Below are 23,662 nucleotides of genomic sequence, written 5' to 3'. Positions count from 1 at the left end.
ATAAGAGGTAAAAATTCAAATATATTGAAATATATGAAGCAAATCTTAGTTGTTGCTCTTATAACATAACTAAATTTTGTTTGGAAGTTGCAATCATAATATTAAACGCACAGGCACAGGTTTCAAAGTTCATAGCTGTAGATACACTAACTCTTGAAGTAAAAACAAATCATTCGAAAACATTAGCTGCGATTCGAACCCCAGAGCCTCTTCGGTTCATTTCGAAATTCGAAGTTCGACAGCAGCTCGTTCTTGTCAAGTTCATGAAGGGTGAAAAGACGTTCCGTGAGTCGAGCCACTGAGATCGTTCTCTATGCCGATATCCTACCCGCCTTTGTTACATTAAATCTAGTATTAAATACTACAAAAATTATGTTTTTTTGTTAAATATATTAAAAAAAGTTGCTTATTTTCTTAAGACTATATTTAGGTAATATCTAAGAACGTTTAATGTAATTTGATTTTATTGAGTTGAATATTTTTGTATTTGGATTTAAACTTATTAATTATTATTTTATTGAAATAATGAATACAATTCCTTATTGCAATGAGATCAGCCACAGCGAAAAAGTTAATTAATTTGGTGTTCATACAATTTAAGATTGTGTACTCGAAGCAAGAAATTATTCTTAGCGTTGGCAGCGACAGGTAAGGCAAAAGAGCAGGCTCTTAGCTATGCGTTGGCGGGGAGCGAGGATATCTATTTTCAGTCCAGAAGCATCGAGGAGCAGTTCGATAAATCTGATGGCTACGATGGCGTTGATGATGATGAGAAAGAGGAAGAGGATGAAGGCGAGGAGCTCCAGTCTCGCACTCCTCTTAATTATAAAATATCTCTTCTTCAAGAGAGCTTACAACATAGTCCTCTTTGGCTTAAATATAATCGACGTTAGTCTTACTTGTGCTTTCACATTTAAGTTTATATATACTATAAGTAAAGTATTAACATTTGTGTGCCTTTTTTTGTGGAATATCAACGTTTGAATTACAAGTGTTACAGCTGAAAGAAAATCAATGGATTGTGAATTGATAATGTAAGAACACAAAAATATATAGAATATCAAGGATTAATTTGGTGAACTGATAATGTGTAACAAAAATGTGTTTATAATTAGGGAGTGATTCATAATTATTATAAAGATATTTTCACATTTTAATATTATGTTTTTTTCTTAAATTGTGGAATATAAACGCCTATTCCAAAAGTTGTAACGTAAAAACAAAATTTTGATAATTAATAGAGTGATTCATATTATGAATTTCATTATCTAATTACACAACGAATGATATAGATTATAGATTTGTTCCATCAGGTTCTTAACTGTCTATTATCCATATAAGTTATTATTATAATTATGACGACCTACCTTTGTCACTTTTAGTATGTCTTGTCTATATAAAACATAGATATGTTATTTATGTACTATAACATAATAATAAAGCATATATCACTTTATTTATCAATATGATATTGTAAATCTATTACGTATTAACAACTGTGTGTGTTCTGTTGAAAATTAAGAAAATAGTGTTTTATCAACATGTTGATAGTGATGGATCATCATTGAGTGGGGACGGTTTCCGGTTAAGTATATTACAAACAAGGACGTTTAGCTAAAAAGGATGTGGTACTCAATTGTCCGGGGTCCTCATAAGTGTTGCGTCGCTTAGCGATGCGCTGGAGCATGGGCAACGGTTTAGGGGGAGCTGCGACCGTCGAGGAAGTTGGCAGGATTTGCCGCTGCTGCGGAGGAGCTGCTGCTTCTCCCGTGGACAATCTCTTGCGACGTCGCTGAATCCGAGGCGTCTCCGTCGGTGTCGTCGTCGTCATTGTATTTACCTGCTGCGGGGCGGTCAAATTGCGTGACTGCAGCTGAATGAAGGGTATTTGCGCCGCCTTGCTGCGCAGCTCTTTGTACAGCTGCTGGATGACACGCTCGTGACCGAAGCGCGTATTTCGCAAGCTGTTCTTGCTGATGATGAGTCCGTTTTGGAATTGATAACGCACCTGCATGAGGAACTTCTTGAGTTCATTATACGGATGCACGACATCAAAGTAATTCACTTGATGGCGATGATTCGAGTAGCAGTGCTTTATGTACTCATCAAAGCCGTTGTTTAAGGGCTCGATGCACAAGTGGCATTTGCTAAAGCGTTTGCAATGATCGAGCATGTGACGCAACGTTCTCAGCTCATCCACCGAGGCGTACTTGCAGAACGAACAGTGAAAGATGATCGTGTTCTTCTTCACCAATCGAAAGCAAAATGATCTCTCTGCACCCGAATGGTCATCGAGTCCGTGTTGCGCAATTGCCACACTCGATGGCATCAGCACTCGACACAGATGACACTGATAATACTTGTTCTCGGTGCTTCCCAATTTGATCAGTTCGTTAAGTTCGCTATCGGTTAGATTCTTCAGATCGTTGGCCAGATGCGGCTCGGTTGTCATGTGTCCCACCAGCTCTGGCCACCCTTTGTACGTCTTGTCGCAGTAGCCGCATTCGCGCATTTGACGCACATCGCAGGCCACCAACGTGCGGAGATAATGCACGTTCAGCAAGTGCTCCTCCAGCAGTGCTTTGGCACTGCCTTTGAAGTCGAAGCACACCGGACAGCAGAGCTGCGGTTGGACACAGAAGTAGAAGGGTTGCTTGGGATGCTTGATCGCCCAGTGTTGCGATTTCAGTTCGTCAATGTTGCGGCGCGTCTCCGTGCAATGCGAGCACGCGAACTCGTACTGCTTCTGCAAGAGAGAGCGAGATATCGATTAGATAAACTTCATTAAAGATCATAAATGAAACAAGCTTTAAATGAAGTCTGCAACTGTCAGTTACTATTATTACCAACAATATTTAGTTTAATTCGTGCCGTCTAAGACGGTAACAGTTACTATCGATACCGATAAATATCGATTTTAATTAAAGCTATTATTATTAGTTACTATTGTTACCGATATATATTGAGTTGTATTCATGCAGTGCAAATATGCAACTGAAAATTTATTAGTTACTATCGATATCAATAGTCCGATATCGGTTAAATTTGGGCGATTGCTTTAAAATATGTTATGCTGCCATCTGGTTTTTATATTGTATTCTTCAATTGTCTTTGATTTATAAATTATTATTATAAATTACCAATAAAGCAAGCTATAAGTTTAGCGTCCAACTAAACAGCTATCGGTTACTATCGATTACGATAGTAGTCCGATATTTATAATTTCATTATAGATTACAAATCAAATAAGCTATCTACTATCGATACTGATTAATATAGAGTTCTACTCATGCATGCTTATTAGTTACCATTGATTACGATAATATTGTTGTTCATTCTAACGTAAACAAGTAAGAAAGCTACAGTCGAGTGTACTCGACTGTGAGATACCCGCTACCCATTTTGAATAAAATAAATATATTTTGCGGTATTTTTCTCAAAATATGCCGAATATACTGCAAAAATACTAAAAATATTCCACATGATATATTTAGTATATCGATATAGTGCCGCATTCAAAATATAACATTGACGGCACAATATACCAGATTGTCAGCCAAAGCAACTAAGAGTCCTAGTAAGTAGGCGTTTTTGCCCATACAAAAGTATTTCTTTAATAACTTCCACAATTTTTATCTGATCGCAAGGATTCAGGAATCATAACTACTATAGTAATTATATATATACCAAAATTCTCAACACTATCTTTAAAATTACGTTTGTTATTCGATTTTTTTTGATTTGCGGGGGCGGAAGTGGGCGTGGCAAAAATTTGAAACAAACTTGATCTGCATGCAAACATAACAAATGCTGTCGAAAAAAAATTAGAGCTCTATCTCTTATAGTCTCTGAGATCCAGTGTTTCATACGGACAGACACGCAGACAGACAGACGGACATAGCTAGATCATCTCAACTATTGACGCTGATCAAGAATATATATACTTTATAGGGTCGGAGATGCCTCCTTCTACCTTTCCTTCTACCTTCTATACATTTCTTGCCGACACAAAGTTATAATACCCTTCTACCCTATGGGTAGCGGGTATAAAAATATGAGTAATAATTTTTTGGCATTTTGTCTATCACAGTCCGTGTAGTAATATAAATGTAGAAGCATAAAAGCGTACCTGTGCGCACTCAGCGTTATAAGTTCGGTCATCCTCATCCGACGATACCTCGATGGGGTCGAAGGTTTGAATGGCCAGGGCATGGTTGGTGGGAGCGACTGGCTTAGGTGGCTCCATGCGGCTTTTTTGGCAAAAATATGAGGGCCTTGTTCCAAAAGTCAACGTCGAGCATGTCGTTGTCCAAGCGATCGAACTGCTGAATGGGAAGGCCCGGCATTCCGGGATGTTCCTGCGTCATATGAGCGACGACAAGGTGATGATTATTGTGTCCAAAGTCACAGTGGCGACATTTGTACTGAAAGCGATTCGAATGCGCAAACTGACAGTGATTGGCCATTTTGCGGATGGTGTTGGTTGCCTCATGACATGTATTGCAAATAAAACCGAGTGTGTAAGGTTTATAGCTCTTGATGCGCCGATAGCATTGCAGCGGTTGGATGCGTTTGCCGGCATGGCTACAACGTATGTGGTTGGCAATATTTATGGGATCCTTGAAGCCGTAATCGCAATACGGACAGCAATACTGATGCTTACGCTGGTGTGACAACTCCGTGTGTCCAATCATCTGATGCTCGGTGGCGAGCGTAGTGGGGCAGAGATTGCAGAACCATTCATCGGTCGAAGTGCGCAGATTCACTAATTTAAACAGGGGATGGAGATTAGTATGAGAAAAAGCTCACTCAACTATATCTTTCATATTGTTCTCAATATACCAAATACAGCTTGCAGTATATTCAATCAATTTTAGCATATTTTAGGTGTATGTATTTGGTATATTTGAACAATATGACAAGGTATGCTCTTGTTCGACCAAATACAACTTTTAGTATATTAAATCAAACTTTTACAACATCTTATTATATTTTAGGTATATGTATTTGGTATATTTTAAGAATAATACCACATTCGCAGTGTTTTGCTTTTTCATTGAAAATGGGAGCGGGTATCTTACAGTCGAGCGTACTCAACTATATATTTCTTATATACAAGCGAGTATCTCAAGTCAAGAAAACTCGACTGTATCATTCTTATAATGTTATATAGCTATTGTATTTTCGATAAACTTACCGGACTTGAACCAACGTGTGTGCGTTGTCAAATCATCGCGTTTATGGATAATTACATCGACATCAACACCCAACTTTGACGCATGCATTTTGGAAATATGGCGATCCATTATGGAAAATTTTGTCGCAAACGAGCTGCACGCACCGCATTGATAAATGTATCGCTTATGATACGCCAAATGTTCCAGCACCTTCTCCAGTATTAGTGAATGATTCTTAAAGTTACAATGCGGACACATAAAGGAATCTCCATGGTGGTGCTGAGTGCTCAGATGCTGGCTGAACCCCAACTCTGAGTCGAAATGTTGGCCACAGTCGGGTACACCGCACTTGTAGCGCAACTCCTTAGGCACAAAGTGACAACGTGGAAGCACCACCATTTGTTTTCCAGCTACCGTCAACTTTGTCGGCGCAATAGGCAACTCGATCTCGTCTGCATTTAGCTGAGCCACGCTTTGAGCTGACTTCGATGCCTTGACTAGGTTGATGAGCTTCTGTTGGTTAGGTTGCAGAGCATCCGCTGTCGCTTCCTCGGCGGGATTAGGTTTAGCCTCTGTGTTTTCGTTGTTCTTAGCTGGAGTGAATTTGAGAAATATAGATTTGTAGATTTTTGTATTATAAACAGTGATTTGATAAAATGGAGGATAACAAGTAAGAAAGCTACAGTTGAATGTGCTCGACTATGAGATACCCGCTACCCATTTTGAATAAAAGCAAAATATTGCATTATTATTTTTAAAATATACCGGAAAAACTACAAAAATACTAAAAATATACCAAACGGTATATTTGTTATATCGATATAGTGCCATATTCAAAATATACCATAGACGGCACAATATACCAGATTGTCGGCCAAAGCAACTAAGACCCTAGTAAGTAGGCGTTTTCCCATACAAAAGTATTTCTTTAAGAACTCCCATAAATTTTCAGTAATTATAAATCTTATAGGTATTATTGTATGCACCAAAACTCGCAGATGTAGCTTGAAAATAACGCTTGTTATTCGATTTTTTTGATTTTCGGGGGCGGAAGGGGGCGTAGCAAAAATTTGAAACAAACCTAATCTGCGTGCAAACATAACAAATGCTGTGGAAAGAAATTATAGCTCTATCTCTTATAGTCTCTGAGATCCAGTGTTTCATACGGACAGACGGACAGACACGCAGACAGACAGACGGACATAGCTAGATCATCTCGACTATTGACGCTGATCAAGAATATATTTACTTTATAGGGTCGAAGATACCTCCTTCTACCTGTTACAACATTTCCTGCCGGCACAAAGTTATAATGCCCTTCTACCCAATGGGTAGCTGGTATAAAAAGGTTCTGAGAAGCTAGGAAACTTACCGGTAAATCCCGTGTCAAATATAGTACAGATCGACGTATTGTTGTTTGCTTCCGGCGCATTGATCGTTGCTTCCTCTAGAGTTGTTAGACTAATCGTTTGATTGGTGTCGCTCGGAGCAGGTTGTTCTCTGAGCACATCTCGTATGCGTTGACTTAATGCCACGGAGATGGGCAAATACGATTCCTGCAGCTCCTCGCGAGTGGCCACGCTGTGCTCGAGATTGCCAGCGTTTTGTGTGCGATCTTCCTTTGGTGGTGAACTTGTCGGTCGGGGTTCAATAGATAAGTTGATCTCCGCCGGAATGGGACCCTCATAGTATTTCGCAATGCTCTGGGTAATCACGTAGTCATCATTAGTGGCGACAGGCAATGGCACCGTCTCGCTCGTTATGAGAGGAATGGATGCATCGGCGAGACTGATTTGATTGATTTGCTGACCCAATTCCGAGTTGCAATTTATAACACCGGGCACATCCAGAGTCGTTAACGGTGTCTTGGCGCACAGCAACTCTCCGACACCGGCGGCGTTCAGCTGCTGCTGTTGCTGGTAACATGGCGGACACGGTTGGGCGACTAACAAACTGCTAAGCGCTGTATTCTCATCAACGGCTTCTTGGGGCACAGAGTTCGATTCGATTTGGGTTGCTTGTTCGGGCTCTGGGACTAGACGCACAAGCAGCTTGGGCAGCACAGGTTCTGGCTGCGCAGTTTCAACTGGCTTAGGTGGCTCCATGCGGCTTTTTGGCAAAAATATGAGGGCCTTGTTCCAAAAGTCAACGTCGAGCATGTCGTTGTCCAAGCGATCGAACTGCTGAATGAGAAGGCCCGGCATTCCGGGATGTTCCTGCGTCATATGAGCGACGACAAGGTGATGATTATTGTGTCCAAAGTCACAGTGGCGACATTTGTACTGAAAGCGATTCGAATGCGCAACCTGACAGTGATTGGCCATTTTGCGGATGGTGTTGGTTGCCTCATGACATGTATTGCAAATAAAACAGAGTGTGTAAGGTTTATAGCTCTTGATGCGCCGATAGCATTGCAGCGGTTGGATGCGTTTGCCGGCATGGCTACAACGTATGTGGTTGACAATTTTTATGGGATCCTTGAAGCCGTAATCGCAATACGGACAGCAATACTGATGCTTACGCTGGTGTGACATCTCCGCGTGTCCAATCATCTGATGCTCGGTGGCGAGCGCAGTGGGGCAGAGATTGCAGAACCATTCATCGGTCGAAGTGCGCAGCACATTCACTAATTTAAACAGGGGATGGAGATTAGTATGAGAAAAAGCTTACTCGACTATGTCTTTTACATTGTTCTCAATATACCAAATACAGCTTGTAGTATATTCAATCAATTTTAGCATATTTTAGGTATATGTATTTGGTATATTTTAACAATATGACAAGGTATGCTCTTGTTCTACCAAATACAACTTTTAGTATATGAAATCAAACTTTTACAACATCTTATTATATTTTAGGTATATGTATTTGGTATATTTTAAGAATAATACCACATTCGCAGTGTTTTGCTTTTTCATTGAAAATGGGAGCGGGTATCTTACAGTCGAGCGTACTCAACTATATATTTCTTATATACAAGCGAGTATCTCAAGTCAAGAAAACTCGACTGTATCATTCTTATAATGTTATATAGCTATTGTATTTTCGATAAACTTACCGGACTTGAACCAACGTACATCCGTTGGCTTTGTGTGCGTTGTCAAATCATCGCGTTTATGGATAATTACATCGACATCAACACCGAACTTTGACGCATGCATTTTGGAAATATGGCGATCCATTATGGAAAATTTTGTCGCAAACGAGCTGCACGCACCGCATTGATAAACGTAGCGCTTATGATACGCCAAATGTTCCAGCACCTTCTCCAGTATTAGTGAATGATTCGCACGAGTACGAGTACAATGTGGACACTTAAAGACATCTCGATGGTTGTGCTGAGTACTCAGATGCTGGCTGAACCCCAACTCTGAGTCGAAATGTTGGCCACAGTCGGGTACACCGCACTTGTAGCGCAACTCCTTAGGCACAAAGTGGCAATGTGGAGAGACCACCATTTGTTTTCCAGCTACCGTCAACTTTGCCGGCGCAATAGGCAACTCGATCTCGTCTGCATTTAGCTGAGCCACGCTTTGAGCTGACTTCGATGCCTTGACTAGGTTGATGAGCTTCTGTTGGTTAGGTTGCAGAGCATCCGCTGTCGCTTCCTCGGCGGGATTAGGTTTAGCCTCTGTGTTTTCGTTGTTCTTAGCTGGAGTGAATTTGAGAAATATAGATTTGTAGATTTTTGTATTATAAACAGTGATTTGATAAAATGGAGGATAACAAGTAAGAAAGCTACAGTTGAATGTGCTCGACTATGAGATACCCGCTACCCATTTTGAATAAAAGCAAAATATTGCATTATTATTATACCCGCTACCCATAGGGTAGAAGGGTATTATAACTTTGTGCCGACAGGAAATGTATGTAACAGGTAGAAGGAGGCATCTCCGACCCTATAAAGTATATATATTCTTGATCAGCGTCAACAGCCGAGACGATCTAGCCATGTCCGTCTGTCCGTCTGTCCGTCTGTGTGTCTGTCCGTCTGTGTGTCTGTCCGTCTGTCCGTATGAACACCTAGATCTCAGAGACTGTAAGAGATAGAGCTATAATTTTTTTTCGACAGCATTTGTTATGTTTGCACGCAGATCAAGTTTGTTTCAAATTTTTGCCACGCCTACTTCCGCCCCGCAAATCAAAAAAATCGAATAACAAGCGTAATTTTAAAGCTAAAGTTACGAATTTTGGTATATACAATAATAATTATAGTAGTTATGATTCCTGAAAATTTGGTTGCGATCAGATAAAAATTGTGGACGTTATTAAAGAAATACTTTTGTATGGGCAAAAACGCCTATTTACTAAGGGTCTTAGTTGCTTTGGCTGACAATCTGGTATATTGAGCAGTCTATGGTATATTTTGAATGCGGTACTATATTGATATAGCAAACATACCATTTGGTATATTTTTAGTATTTTTTTAGTATTTTCGGTATATTTTGAAAATAAAACCGCAATATTTTGCCTTTATTAAAAATGGGTAGCGGGTATCTCACAGTCGAGCACACTCGACTGTAACTTTCTTACTTGTTTTTAAAATATACCGGAAAAACTACAAAAATACTAAAAATATACCAAACGGTATATTTGTTATATCGATATAGTGCCATATTCAAAATATACCATAGACGGCACAATATACCAGATTGTCGGCCAAATCAACTAAGACCCCTAGTAAGTAGGCGTTTTTCCCATACAAAAGTATTTCTTTAAGAACTCCCATAAATTTTCAGTAATTATAAATCTTATAGGTATTATTGTATGCACCAAAACTCGCAGATGTAGCTTGAAAATAACGCTTGTTATTCGATTTTTGATTTTCGGGGGCGGAAGGGGCGTAGCAAAATTTGAAACAAACCTAATCTGCGTGCAAACATAACAAATGCTGTGGAAAGAAATTATAGCTCTATCTCTTATAGTCTCTGAGATTCAGTGTTTCATACGGACAGACGGACAGACACGCAGACAGACAGACGGACATAGCTAGATCATCTCGACTATTGATGCTGATCAAGAATATATTTACTTTATAGGGTCGAAGATACCTCCTTCTACCTGTTACAACATTTCCTGCCGGCACAAAGTTATAATGCCCTTCTACCCAATGGGTAGCTGGTATAAAAAGGTTCTGAGAAGCTAGGAAACTTACCGGTAAATCCCGTGTCAAATATAGTACAGATCGACGTATTGTTGTTTGCTTCCGGCGCATTGATCGTTGCTTCCTCTAGAGTTGTTAGACTAATCGTTTGATTGGTGTCGCTCGGAGCAGGTTGTTCTCTGAGCACATCTCGTATGCGTTGACTTAATGCCACGGAGATGGGCAAATACGATTCCTGCAGCTCCTCGCGAGTGGCTACGCTGTGCTCGAGATTGCCAGCGTTTTGTGTGCGATCTTCCTTTGGTGGTGAACTTGTCGGTCGGGGTTCAATAGATAAGTTGATCTCCGCCGGAATGGGACCCTCATAGTATTTCGCAATGCTCTGGGTAATCACGTAGTCATCATTAGTGGCGACAGGCAATGGCACCGTCTCGCTCGTTATGAGAGGAATGGATGCATCGGCGAGACTGATTTGATTGATTTGCTGACCCAATTCCGAGTTGCAATTTATAACACCGGGCACATCCAGAGTCGTTAACGGTGTCTTGGCGCACAGCAACTCTCCGACACCGGCGGCGTTCAGCTGCTGCTGTTGCTGGTAACATGGCGGACACGGTTGGGCGACTAACAAACTGCTAAGCGCTGTATTCTCATCAACGGCTTCTTGGGGCACAGATTTCGATTCGATTTGGGTTTCTTTGTCTTTGACGTTTTTGCGGGTAGAACTTCCGATGCTATTGGTGCTGCCCGACATTGAGAAGTGACTTCTGCGACTTTTCAACTTATTGCAAAGCTTGTTAAAGTTGAGGAATAGTGATTTGTTGCCACTGCAGAAACCTTTTTGCCTTTGTTTCGTCGTCAGATCTTCCTCTGCATCTGTTTCCAATTCATTTTCCTTCTGTTCCTTCAAATGCGGTTTCTGCACCATGACCACGCCCTCGTCTGACTTCAGCTGTGGTTCTATGTTCTGTCCTGATGTCTGTTGTTGAACTAAATCCTGATTTACGTCTGCTTGCGATTCTGACATTTGCTTATCTGCCTGTTCTATTACGACTTGCGATTGTTGCTCTACTTGCATCTCCACCTGCTGCAGTTGCTCTACTTCCTTTTCAGGCTCCGGTTGTTGATCTATTTCCGGTAATTCCTCATGCTCTACGTTCTGTATTAACTCCTTAGCTGTTGATAATCGATCTTCTTCCGCAACGCTCTCATTAGTTAATAGTTCCCCTGGAATTGGCGACGATATAGCAATTGACACTTCCAGCTGTGGCGATGTTGTGGTGTCCACATCGAGCTTTACGTCTAACTCTGAATCCGGCTCTGCCTCTGCAGGCGGTATCGTAGCGCGTTCGAGTCGCTCAGCCTGTGATTCGCTCTGTTCGAGCTTGCATTCGTTAATCACAAGTATCTCCTCCTCGTCCGGCCGAGTTGGTGGCATGCCTAGGGTGTCAGCGAGCATTTTCTCCAATTGCACACAACGTGCAACACGCACACGCAGTTTTCTAGTTGGCTGTCTAGTTGGCTGATCGTCATCCATTACGATCAACTGGGTATGATGATATAACTGTAAATGATATGAAATAATGAATTTAGCAAATAATGAATTTTGACTGTAAACTATCAACTTACACTATCATATTTGGCCTTGGCTTCGTTAAGCTGAGTCTCCAGTCTTGACAGCCTGGACTCGGAATAGCCTGCAAGCATCGCCGACGACATGCTATATATAAAAGAGATTTGATTAGCATTGTAATTGTGAAAATTTGCATAGTTTAGTAGTACTCGCTCTCCAGCTTTTTCCATTTTGTCCACTGATCTTCGCTCATGTTATTCCTGAAGATCGTCATCAATTGCCCGACAAAGGGAGCCCAAGCACGTAGCTGCTGCACCTTTGCCCGATGTAGTGAGTCCTCAATAGCTTTCATTTGATTACAGCTTCTGAAATACAAATTTTTAGGAATCACAAATACTATAGTTAATTTTGTATATATAAATTGTTTAGTTTTCAGTGAACAAAAAAAAAGATAACCTGAAACAATTTTAAAAATAAGAAAAGGTTACTCCTATAGCTCTTGATTAGTACTTTAATAAGAGCGAAGAATGGTTATTGAATTTTCTTTCTGTTTTGTTTTCTGTTCTGATAATTGCAAAAATTAGCAAATTCGTACAAGTTTATAAAATCAATTTTAGCTCTAAAAATAGTGGTAATCCAAAGCTTTAAGAATAACTTGCACTTATTTTTAAAATTGTTGTAGCTTAGTTTTTTTAAAGGTGGTCGCACGTGACATTTACCAGAGAATTACCTATATATTTCCTGCCGGCACAAAGTTATAATACACGGGTATCAAAAATGAAATTTATTAAACTTGCGAGCTGTCAGTTGCTCTGACTTGTTCGAACTATCGGAAATGTAGACTGTCATTCTGACAGTTCCCGATGTTTCCCAATATCGATATTTTCGATGTTTCCCAGACAATACATCGATCCAACGATATATCGAACAAAATTTTTGAATTTATAAAACGATCAAAATTAAACGAAAAAAGTAAATAAATGTATTTCAAAAACAACTTAAAATGAATATAACAGAACACTGTTTTCAGTTTCTTATAAACTAACAATTCATTTTTTCTTATAAACTAAATTTTCATTTAAGGATCTTTTAAATTAAATTAATTAAATTAAATCTTTATTTTTGTTCAAAAATAGGAGAATATTTACGTGTTTTGCCTTTGATGTCAAAACAGTCAATGTATCGATGTCACTATCGATGTTGAAATTTTCAGGCCAACATCGATGTATCGATTTATAATAGTATTTTGTCGTATGTCGTTACTAAAATTTCTTGGAAGCTCTCACTCTTATTTCTTTAAGTTCTTTTGTCTTCTACTTATTCCATTCATCTTTTTTTCCCATTGCCCTCTTCATCCATAATTGTAACGGTTGCCCAAAAGCAGACACAAAATGATTCACATGTACATATATAGTATGTATGTAGTTGTTACACAAATACAACATGTACTCTATACACACTTAGAATATTGACACTAATAGTACACTCTTTTTTTATTCTTATAACACAACCAAGCAAAAAAAAAAATTAAAAAGAGGGGATTAAGCGACACATATTTGATTTAAAGTAATTGTATAAAAACTTCTTACGTTATTCGATATCGATTGTACCATCAATGTTTTTCTGGTTTATCGATATATCGCGAGGCGATAATAGAGGGTAAGAAATGGCATCTCCAGGGGAGGGAAGTTTAAAAAAAGCTCCTGTTAAAGATGACTTTTTTCACTGGAGGTTAGCATGTGGACTTTTCTGAGTCGAGGAGTTGAATTTTGATCGAGATTTGCGACGGTCGGCCGGAAGATCGTGCTGGATGATCCGGTTTCCTTGCTCATTACGTTGCTGTTCTGTGCCCAAAGTGCCGGCAAGTGCAGTCTGGAGGAAGAATCACAGCACCAACAACAGACGCAAATCCCATTACCACGTCGAATGTGTAACGGCGCGTGACACCAACAGCTACAATCAGCGCTTTAACGACGTGGAGCAGCATCGACGACGTGGGATAGCGGGCGAGACGACGCCGCCCACGCTGTGGCAGGAGGAGGAGCCTGACTGGTGAATCAGTGCCAGGCCCGTTCTCGTACCGATCTCCAGTGCGACACGGTCAAATACTCGTCTATAGTACTAAGCTACGTAAACGGAAACAGCTATTAATTTATTTTTTGAGATTTGTTGTCTATATTTTTCTGCCGACCTTTTCGATGTGCTCATTTATTAATTAATTTATAAATTTTGCAAAGTAAATGAAAATTCCAAATTAAATTAAAATAAAATAAATTAAAGTAGATCAACATTTATTTTCTTGTAAAAATGACAGAGTAGGGACGACAAAACCCATTATAATACATACAAATTAATTACAAATTATTCGCGGCGAGATATCTAAGATTACCTTTATGAATTTACATATATGCATTATCTCACCTAACCATAAACCCCTCAACCAATCCCAAGAGCTCTTAGGCAGGTCAAGGTAGATGATTAAGCGACTTAAATAAATATATCTCGTCATGGAGGGAAGGGGAATTCCACAGCGCTACGCCGGATGAGAAGCAGCCACTGATGTAGTAGCCAACGCAAGGAAGATGGCGCCGATGTGGCCATCTCAGGCAGGCTGGGTACGCCGGGGTCAACTGGGTCCCTATTCAAACATAAAAATGGATCAGAAGGTGTATTTTTTGCTGTTTTCTTTGCACTTACCGTCGTCAATAGTTTGTTATCATATTTCCTTTTGATTGGCGCAATTTTAAATTGCGTGGCAGCTGTTTTGTTTTGATAGTGATGCGTTTCTTCTGTTTTTAATGCAGCTTTTTTGTATCAGTGGAATTATCGATTGTGCGGACTGCCGGCCAGGGATGGAACTCCACCTGAGTACCGATGAGCCAGCCGGCGCGGCCCCAGGGAGGACAAACAGTCCGTAGCAACCTTATTGTTTATGGGAAAATACCAATTTGGTATATCTCAACGCAAAAGATTCTTGACCAACCGTAAGCTGGCCACACTAAGTGTTTTGCTCTCTCCTTTTTTAATTTCTCTTCTCTTTTTAATCAAAAGTTTTGATTGATACACGTAATAAATATAATACATATAATAGCATCACATGATCGTGTCCAATATCTGCATATAGAAATGTGTTTATGTCTGACTTACCATTAAGGGCTGGGTACTGAATTTAAAAAAAAAAAAAAAAATCCTTTTGCATGTGCACTTGCGTATGTGTTGTTGTTGTTAGCTCGTTTAGTTGCTGTTACTGTTAACCGCCAGTATCACACGATGCTCAGTTGCAGCTCAACTGACGAAAATCATACATGTATGTATGTATGAGTAAAATTATTATGTACATTCATATGTGCGTATGTATATGTATACATAAATTGACTGCTGTAATTCGCTGCGACGCGTTGGTTTCAATCCGCCGCAAGCAGTGTGTAAGGAGCTTGTGTTTGTTCCTGCCATTGCTTCTTCCTGTGAACTGAAAATTATCGCTGTTTACGTCCAGTCGCCATTGGGGCTTTTCTCTTGCAAGTACAGTTGTGATTGTGTCATTAGTGTTGTGGACAAATGTGGGTGCGACGTTGATTGATCTTGGGCTTGCGTTTTTGCAGAGCTTCGACAAATCAACAGTGATATTACATTGGCAGTTATGCGGCTAGATCTAGCGACTATTTCACACACAACTAAAGCTAAAGGGGAAGATGAGCGGTCAGTTGATATTCATCCGTCGACTGAGGCTGCGCAACTTTGAAAATCTATTTTTGTTTAATCAAAACCAGAATAATAAAATTCATTTATTCAGAGTGTCGGATTTTTCGCGCAAGAAATCTCACGCTCACGCTATTGCATACTTTTAAGCTGATCATTCAAAGAACGTAAAAAATCAAGAAAGCTACAGTCAAGTGTGCTCGACTCTGAGGCAAAATGTAGCGGTAATATTTTTTTAATATACCAAAATAACCGCAAAAATACTGGAAAGTTACAATAAAAAACTGAAATGAAAATGAATACAATATGTACATATATATTTTTATAAAAGAATATTTAATTTTTTTAGTTTGTAAGAAATGGAAAGAAATGAAAATATAAATAAAATGTATAAAAAAAACTTGGATTTGAAATCAAGCAGTTTTTTTGTACCATTACGAATATGACCACCGCACGTTGCCACATGTGACAAAAGAGATCTACTGCTTCGCACAACGTTGCCACCTGTGTGGAAATACGTTGACACTGCTTACTCAACGAGTGCGTGTACACTGCTTGTGGTTTAAGTATTGGCTATGTGTTAACTGCTTGCGACAGTGCTGCCAAATTAATATTTTCAAACTGTTTGCGTAAAAAGTTTATGGGCAGCATTTTGCACTTGAATTCTATAATAGAAATTGTTAATTAACAAACAAAAACAAATTGTGTACAGTTTATAATCTTTTAATGACGACCATATTATTTGGGTGTCAATTGTAACAAGATATAGTTATTGTGTGAGCTTACAGTGACTGCCAATCGTAAACGTCAATCAAAATTTAGCTTAATAACAATTCAATTTGTTTAGAATTTTAACGAACGGGAATTTCGATATTAGTAAAGTTTTTAGTAGACGCCAAGTAGGCCTTGTGTGCATTCACATTAATGGCTAAATCAATGAGATTGGTATTGCTGAAGAAATCCATGGCCACAACATTTGCATTGAATCCCCAAGGTCCCGTTAACCAGAGATTAACCTTTGGATTCACCAACTCAGCGCGTTCCTTAGCCGGCTGGAACTTGCGTCGCGTGTTGTACGCATGCTCGAAGCTCATCCTGGCCAGAAATATCCAGCCATCGTCCTGCACAGGCGAATCCTTCTTCTTGCGGAAGAGCAAACGCATGTAGTCAAGGGTTTGCGATATGTTCATGTAGCTTGTGCTGAAGCGTTGCCAAGGAGTGCAAAGGAGGGCAGATTCTGTAACAATCAAAGAAAGAGCGAGAGAGAGAGAGAGAGAGAGAGTAGTATTTAGAATTTAGAATTTAGTATTTAGTATTTAGTATTTAGTATTTAGTAATTAGTATTTAGTATTTAGTATTTAGTATTTAGTATTTAATATTTAGTATTTAGTATTTAATATTTAATATTTAGTATTTAGTATTTAGTATTTAGTATTTAGTATTTAGTATTTAGTATTTAGTATTTAGTATTTAGTATTTAGTATTTAGTATTTAGTATTTAGTATTTAGTATTTAGTATTTAGTATTTAGTATTTAGTATTTAGTATTTAGTATTTAGTATTTAGTATTTAGTATTTAGTATTTAGTATTTAGTATTTAGTATTTAGTATTTAGTATTTAGTATTTAGTATTTAGTATTTAGTATTTAGTATTTAGTATTTAGTATTTAGTATTTAGTATTTAGTATTTAGTATTTAGTATTTAGTATTTAGTATTTAGTATTTAGTATTTAGTATTTAGTATTTAGTATTTAGTATTTAGTATTTAGTATTTAGTATTTAGTATTTAGTATTTAGTATTTAGTATTTAGTATTTAGTATTTAGTATTTAGTATTTAGTATTTAGTATTTAGTATTTAGTATTTAGTATTTAGTATTTAGTATTTAGTATTTAGTATTTAGTATTTAGTATTTAGTATTTAGTATTTAGTATTTAGTATTTAGTATTTAGTATTTAGTATTTAGTATTTAGTATGCTATACCATTATCAGGATGCGGCAACTCTTGCGTGGGAAACAGCAACAAAACGTGGCCGCCAGCTAGACGCAGATCCTCGTAGCTGCGATCGGCGCAGTGCTCGTTGCTGGACACATTGCGTTTGTAGGCAACGTCGCCCAGCTCTTGGCGTATGAGTTGAAAGAGGCTGCTGTAGACATCGGGATGCTTGTAGAAGCCAAGCGGAAACGAGCTAAAGTCCAGCACAACAACTTCCTTTGAGAGTTCGACAAAGCGACGAACGTCGCGCAGCACTCCAATCAATGGATTAACAAACTGATGTTCGTTCACCACCCAGAACTGATCTGCATCGCTTTTGCGCTTATCTGTATTCTTGTTTCTGTAACTAAAGATGGTAATGAAGTATCAGCTGCATATTTTGGAAAGCAAACGCATATCTCTCTTAGCGGCAGGTTCTTACTTAAGTGCATCCCAATATTTAGAACTAATGTTATGCTTTGTTTGTTGAAGTACTAAGTTGTTCCCCTTAAATTAAGTACTAAATTATTTCCACTCAAGTGCATCCCAAAATTTAGTACTAATACTGTGCATATTTTGTTTAAGTACTAAATTATTTCCACTCAAGTGCATCCCAATATTTACTACTAATACTATGCATATTTTGGTTAAGTACTAAATTATTCCCCTTGAAGTAAGTACTAAATTATTTGCACTCAAGTGGATCCCAGTATTTACTACTGGCTGATGTTGGATTGAGAATCTGGTATATTTTATGGCATATTTTGAATGTGCTAGTATTTCGGTATACCACATGTTACTTTTGTCATATATTAGAATGATTTAGGTATATTTATTTGGTATACCGAATACTGACTTTGGTTTTTTTTCTATCTATTTTTGGTATATTTGTCGAATAACACTGCAGTGTTTTGCTTTTATTGAAAATTGTTAGGGAGTATCTTTCTCTGTACAATTGGACTTGGCTAAATTCTAAGAAAATCTTCGTGAGAATGGAAGTTATTTAGGCAAATATAGGTATTAAATTTTCTACTCATAGCACTTGTATTCTCTGAGATCTAGGTTTTAAAAGAGAGCATCACTCGAGTTGATTCATTATTGGTTTTACTCACACTTTTGCACCCACGCTGAGATCGAGATAGCGAATGCCAAAGACGAGCTGTGACCAGACATCAAAGTGCTGAGCTACCAGATAGTTCTGGACATCGGATGACTTTGTCTTGCTGTAGGTGTCGACATAAGTCCCCGAGGCATGTGTGCCAGGCAAGAAGAGTTGTTTGAGCGGCAGCTGAGCCGCCTCCTTAAGATGAGCCATCCAATTGGGCTGAATCTTCAGGCAGTCGATGGTGAGCAGCTCGGTGCCATTGTAGCTGGCCACATAATAGTTCAAACACTTGCCCTTTGAATAGCTGGTGACACTCGAAGAGTGTTCCGCCTCCTCCCGATGCCAACCGCCTGGGAAATGCAGTTTTCCCAGCTTGAATGGTGTCAGACGTTTCCCTGTGCGATTCTGAATGCCAGCAAGATGTACTTCGGGTGCCAAACTGGACACCGAGGGATCCTCGCGATAGATGCCGATCCATTCGGGTGGAGCAAAGCAATCGGGTCCCCAATTGATCTCGAGGCAAGTGTCGTGCAGCGATTTGCCCGTGAGTGAAATGGTCAAGTAGATGGGGCAATTGGCTAAATAGTTGATAGTTGATTAAAGCATTTTTGAAATTCAACTTTGAAGTTGTGCCACATTTACCTGAGAGTGGCGCCACCAGCAGTTGCAGTTGCAACATCAGCAACAACAGAGTTTTATTCATTTTTTCCACTTTTGCGTTTCGCGTGTTGATTGCTTGACTTCTGACGCTGAATTAAAATGAAAAGTGAGCGAGAAATTCGTAACCTTTGTGGCTCATTCTGTGCCTCTTCTTTCCCCTCTTCATTCCCGCTATCATCATTGAGCTAGCGAAATTGAGCGGAATCTCAATCTCGCTGAGCTTAGTCGACGACACTTGCCTCATTCAATTAAGTTCAATGAATGTGCGACGTGAGAGCGTTAAAAAATTAACTACAGAACCAGACCCAAAGAAAACACTCTCTTCACTTAGAGATGATCATACAATCACGGTTCGAATTAGTGAGTATTGTTCGAAGATCTCCTTACCTACCTAATATAAATTTACTTTAATAATTAAAGGTAGGATTTTTACAATTATTCAGATTCTATACATTTAAGAAACACCACACAGAATGAAAAAAAGTGCTAAAATCAAGAATAAAATCTCGATTTAAAATGGTTTGTATGTCAAAATTGAACCAAGCAGGTTTTTTCTTAAATCAAGATTGAAAATTTAGAAAAATCTAAATAACCCAATCTTGAAATAAAAGATTATAATCTTGTTTTAAGAATGAAGAAACAAAGAAGGCAAAATCTTAAATTAAGATTGTTCTAAAACAGTAAATAAACTGCGTGTTTTAAATATTTGTTATATTACTATTTAATTTGTTTTTTAGTATATGTTAGATACAATTATACATTTATTCTAACACTTACTTTTTTTATATACGAACCAGCTTTGATCCCAGGATCAACGATTCTATTTATTTGCAACAACTTCAGAAATTAGTTTATAATTTTTCAATGAAGGGAATTTCCACATTTTAAGAAACAAGAAAAACATTTTTTTATTTTTATATCGAAAAAATCTTTAATTAAGATTTACAATCTACTTTTCAATCTAGAATAAAACTTTCTCGAATCAAGATTTTAATCTTAAAATAAGATGTTTCTAAAATTAAAAGGCAAATTTAGCATATAAATTTTGATTTAAGATTAGTTCAAGATTACTTTTTTTAAGATCGAAAAAATAAATTAAGATTTTTCCCTCTGTGTATAGATATTATTCTGTCTGAAATAAAAACTTTTGTCCATATTTATCAAAAATCCTTAGAGTTGAATGATTTATGTGAATTTCCTTTTGACTGTAAAGAAGTTTGAAAGTAATAAAATAAATAAAAAAGCGAATGTTTAATTTTCAAATAGAAATATTTTGAGTGTTTTTATTTGCTGTCTGTTTTGCAGTTGGGTTTGTTTCTGTTTTTGTATTTTTTTGTTGTTTTTCTTGGTATTTTCTCGTTCTCAGTTTGAAAGTTAACAATGACAATAGAGCTCGGATCATCTTCGTGCTCATCTTTTTGTTGTTTTCTAGCTTAGGAATAATTTAAGCACAACAATACTTAGGCTAATGCTTGAACCGATTTCTGTACAGGCTAATTACAAGTGAATGAATTAAATGTAATAGTATTTGTATTTGTTGTGTGATTAGAATTAGACTTAAAATATAGAATTAGAAATACGTTTTAAGTACTAAAGTTGTAAAATAATAAGTATTCGAGTTGTTCGTTCGCCGTGTGTGTTGATTAATTAATATATAAGTACTACAATTAATTAATAGATATGTATGAATATTTTGAACGGAATGCGGGCATCATCTTTATCATTATGATTAACGATTAAAACCAAAAAATAAATAAATAGATTTAGTTGGTTATTTGATTTTTGATTTGCAACAGGTACGCAATTGGTGTTCTAGGCAGCTGTTTATATATTTATAATTTTGTTGTTGAGGTAGGTCATTCGCAATTTGTAATTTGTAATTTGTAAATTTGAAAAAAAAAACAGTCTGAAACAAAAACAAATACAGCTCCTGTCTTGGCTACGCTTAATGCTAAATAAATTACAAAATTACACTTAATCCTAAGCTAAGTTGTCTTCATTGTTTGCTCAAATTCAAACTCAAACTCAAACTCAAAAAAAAAAAAACTATAAAAAACAGTCTTGTGGTTGCATTTGTGTTAGTTAATAAAAAAGTATGTGTGTGGGATGCGAATGCGAATAAATTACGAATACGTACGAGTGGCTAAATGAGTGTGTTATAAATAAATGTATGTTTAGATTGTGCTTAATTACTGGGTTACTTGGCGCATGTCTTTTCTCGTTTCTCGCTAAACTATTTACAGGGAGAGTCTATGGCTATATCTATATACAGGCCAACTATTTACAGATTTAAAAGAGAGAGAGAGAGACTCTCTCTCTCTTTCAGCTGACTTGTTGCGTCAGCAGATTCACGAGTTCGGTGCGTTCCATGTTGTTCAGCGTGTGCATATCAACACCCAAGGCAGCAGCCACTGCCTCGATGTCCAGGCCAAAGGAAGTGAGCAGCTCTAGGAAGCGCATCTCTTCGCCTGTCAACGGATTCGTGAGCGTGGGGCACGAATGGTTGCACTGTGGCCAGCTGCAACGTTCGAGCAACCGCAGTCCGCATTTCTCTGGCACTCGTGGCAAACGTTGTCGCTGCTTCGATTTTGTTGCCGGCTTCGAGGCGCTGTTCGAAGCGCGTCGCTTTTGCGGCTCGCTGCTTGGCTGCTCCTGCTGCAGCAACTGTTTCTGCTGCAACTGTTGCTGCTGCTGCTGTTGCAACTTGCGTCTTCGTTGCTGTTGTCGCTGTTGCTTTCTCTCCAGTTGCTGCTCTGCTGTCAGCGGTTGGCGATGCAACTTTTGGTTGTTGGCTTCGTTTTCACGTTTGCGTTGCTGCTGCTGCTGGCGACGTCGCTGCTTGCGTCGCTGTCGCTCTTGACGTTGCTGCCGCCTGCGTTTTCGCTCCTCGCGTTGTTCTTTGCTCAGATGATTCCGTTTTCGTTGTGGATTCGATTGATTCACTGACTCTTCCACATTGTTCAGCTTCTGCAGTCGATGTTGACGATGTCGCTGCTGATGCTGATGTCTTTGGTTCGGATGTTGCTCCTGTTGCTGTTGCTGCTGCAATGCTGTTGTGGTTGCCTCGGTGGATCGCTTGAGTTTGTCGTGTCGCTTGCGTCGCTGGCGTGTTGAATGCTCCCAGCAACGCAGCGCAGCAGGCAGCGAAATGTCATCGATCTTGATGTTCACCCAATCCCGTTTCGAGAGCACCGCGTGGCCAATGCAACTGGGAGCAAACACAGCGCTCACATTGTCCAGCGAGGAGCGCAGAGCTCCGCCCATGTCGTGGATGTAGTTCCATTGCTGAGGAGTCACGGGAGCGCCAACGTTGTCCGCTCGCATCTGCGCCTCGTCGAAGAGCCATTGGAACACGAACAGAGGAGCTGCAAGAGTGGACGAAAGGAAGTGATTAGTAAGGAATTAAGGAATATGTTCGATTGTTAAATACATGCTAAGAATTTGATGGGAATACAGAAGAGTTTCGGGTGATGGAAGTTTTGCTACGTTATCTTATAGTTTCATTAAAAAGCTTACTTTTTAATTGATCTACTAAATTGTATATTAGGGTATGATTTACTATTGAATCGCACAGTTGCTTTAATCAATAATTGTTGTTAAGAAAAAGTTGTTGCTTTGAATAGCATTTCAGTTATAATTTAATGACAGCTTCTAAAATAAGTAAGATAAATAAAGTAGAGTGTTATCTACTGTGAAATACATGCTTACTATTTTTGGGTAATACAAAAGAGTTTCCGTTGATGGATACCTAACTTCTTTAGCTTATAGCTTCACTTGATAGTAGCAAAAGATTTGATTTAGTGATGAGCTACACAATTGTGTTCTTAAGTCATGACTTCTTATTGAATCGTGCAGTGGCTTTAAGTAAACCATCAAGAATTATTGTTAAAAAAAAGTTGTTGGAAACTATCGTTTATATGCCTTTAATAGCTTTAATGGCTTGACAGTTTTAATTTAATGAAAGCTTCTAAAGGTAAGAAAAATACAGTTGAGTGAACTTGATTGTAAAATATGAGGCGAATAGAAAAGGGTTTCGGGTGAAGGATGCCTAACTTCATTAGCTTTGATTCAAGGAAATATCTTTTCACTCAAGTGTGAAAAAGAGAACATTTTTAAAATGCTTGTAAAATTTGTTAAATTGAATTGAATTTGTTAATTGATATTTACTAAATAAATAATACATATGTAATAAATGGTTTGATAAATCTTTCGTCCAATTAATGATGTAATTTCGATCTATTATGGTTGAAATCATGAGGATTTTGAATCGAAATTCTAAGCTGTAGTTATCAAGATTAACTTAGTTAAATGTGACAATTATTGCCGATGCTCGCAAGTAAAATGAAGTTTCTGAAGTAGAATTTAAGTGTT

General features: G+C 38.4%; 3 protein-coding genes across 4 annotated transcripts in view; all 3 read right to left on the bottom strand.

The window, feature by feature from the left end:
• Nucleotides 1-2,606: 2,606 nt before the first annotated feature.
• LOC133840136 (uncharacterized) lies at nt 2,607-11,740 on the bottom strand. The gene is made up of 6 exons (XM_062271798.1): nt 10,333-11,740; nt 8,236-8,829; nt 6,550-7,803; nt 5,198-5,770; nt 4,130-4,765; nt 2,607-2,746 (listed from the first exon to the last, which is right to left on the bottom strand). The coding sequence occupies exons 1-5, from the start codon at nt 11,738-11,740 to the stop codon at nt 4,233-4,235; spliced, it is 4,362 nt and encodes a 1,453-aa protein (XP_062127782.1). The 3' UTR covers nt 2,607-2,746; nt 4,130-4,232.
• Nucleotides 11,741-16,257: 4,517 nt separating this feature from the next.
• Nucleotides 16,258-19,524, bottom strand: LOC133844622 (uncharacterized). Its single transcript, XM_062278701.1, has 4 exons — nt 19,274-19,524; nt 18,639-19,209; nt 17,535-17,893; nt 16,258-16,790 (listed from the first exon to the last, which is right to left on the bottom strand). The coding sequence occupies exons 1-4, from the start codon at nt 19,332-19,334 to the stop codon at nt 16,405-16,407; spliced, it is 1,377 nt and encodes a 458-aa protein (XP_062134685.1). The 5' UTR covers nt 19,335-19,524; the 3' UTR covers nt 16,258-16,404.
• A 1,017-nt stretch (nt 19,525-20,541) lies between these two features.
• Nucleotides 20,542-23,662, bottom strand: part of LOC133845969 (palmitoleoyl-protein carboxylesterase NOTUM) — a 75,668-nt gene continuing 72,547 nt past the window's right edge. For both annotated transcript variants that reach the window (XM_062280662.1, XM_062280661.1), the window contains exon 4: nt 20,542-22,656. In XM_062280662.1, the coding sequence (XP_062136646.1) occupies nt 21,614-22,656 (1,043 nt within the window). In that variant the 3' untranslated portion in view covers nt 20,542-21,613. The remainder of the gene's footprint in view (nt 22,657-23,662) is intronic.

This window comes from Drosophila sulfurigaster, chromosome 3 (assembly GCF_023558435.1).
Source record: "Drosophila sulfurigaster albostrigata strain 15112-1811.04 chromosome 3, ASM2355843v2, whole genome shotgun sequence".
NCBI lineage: Eukaryota > Metazoa > Arthropoda > Insecta > Diptera > Drosophilidae > Drosophila > Drosophila sulfurigaster.
The sequence above is the reverse complement of the archived record's forward strand: the minus strand, read 5'-3'. Positions and strand labels throughout refer to the sequence as shown.

Coding starts and splice junctions, on each gene's coding strand:
- LOC133840136 (XM_062271798.1), bottom strand. CDS start 11,740: ATGCTCGCTGACACCCTAGGCATGCCACCAACTCGGCCGGACGAGGAG. Junction 5,771..6,549: donor ATTTGACACGGGATTTACCG/GTAAGTTTCCTA, acceptor AATTCACTCCAG/CTAAGAACAACGAAAACACA. Junction 4,766..5,197: donor CACACGTTGGTTCAAGTCCG/GTAAGTTTATCG, acceptor TGTTTAAATTAG/TGAATCTGCGCACTTCGACC.
- LOC133844622 (XM_062278701.1), bottom strand. CDS start 19,334: ATGAATAAAACTCTGTTGTTGCTGATGTTGCAACTGCAACTGCTGGTG. Junction 17,894..18,638: donor CTCAGCGTGGGTGCAAAAGT/GTGAGTAAAACC, acceptor TACCATCTTTAG/TTACAGAAACAAGAATACAG. Junction 16,791..17,534: donor GTTGCCGCATCCTGATAATG/GTATAGCATACT, acceptor TGATTGTTACAG/AATCTGCCCTCCTTTGCACT.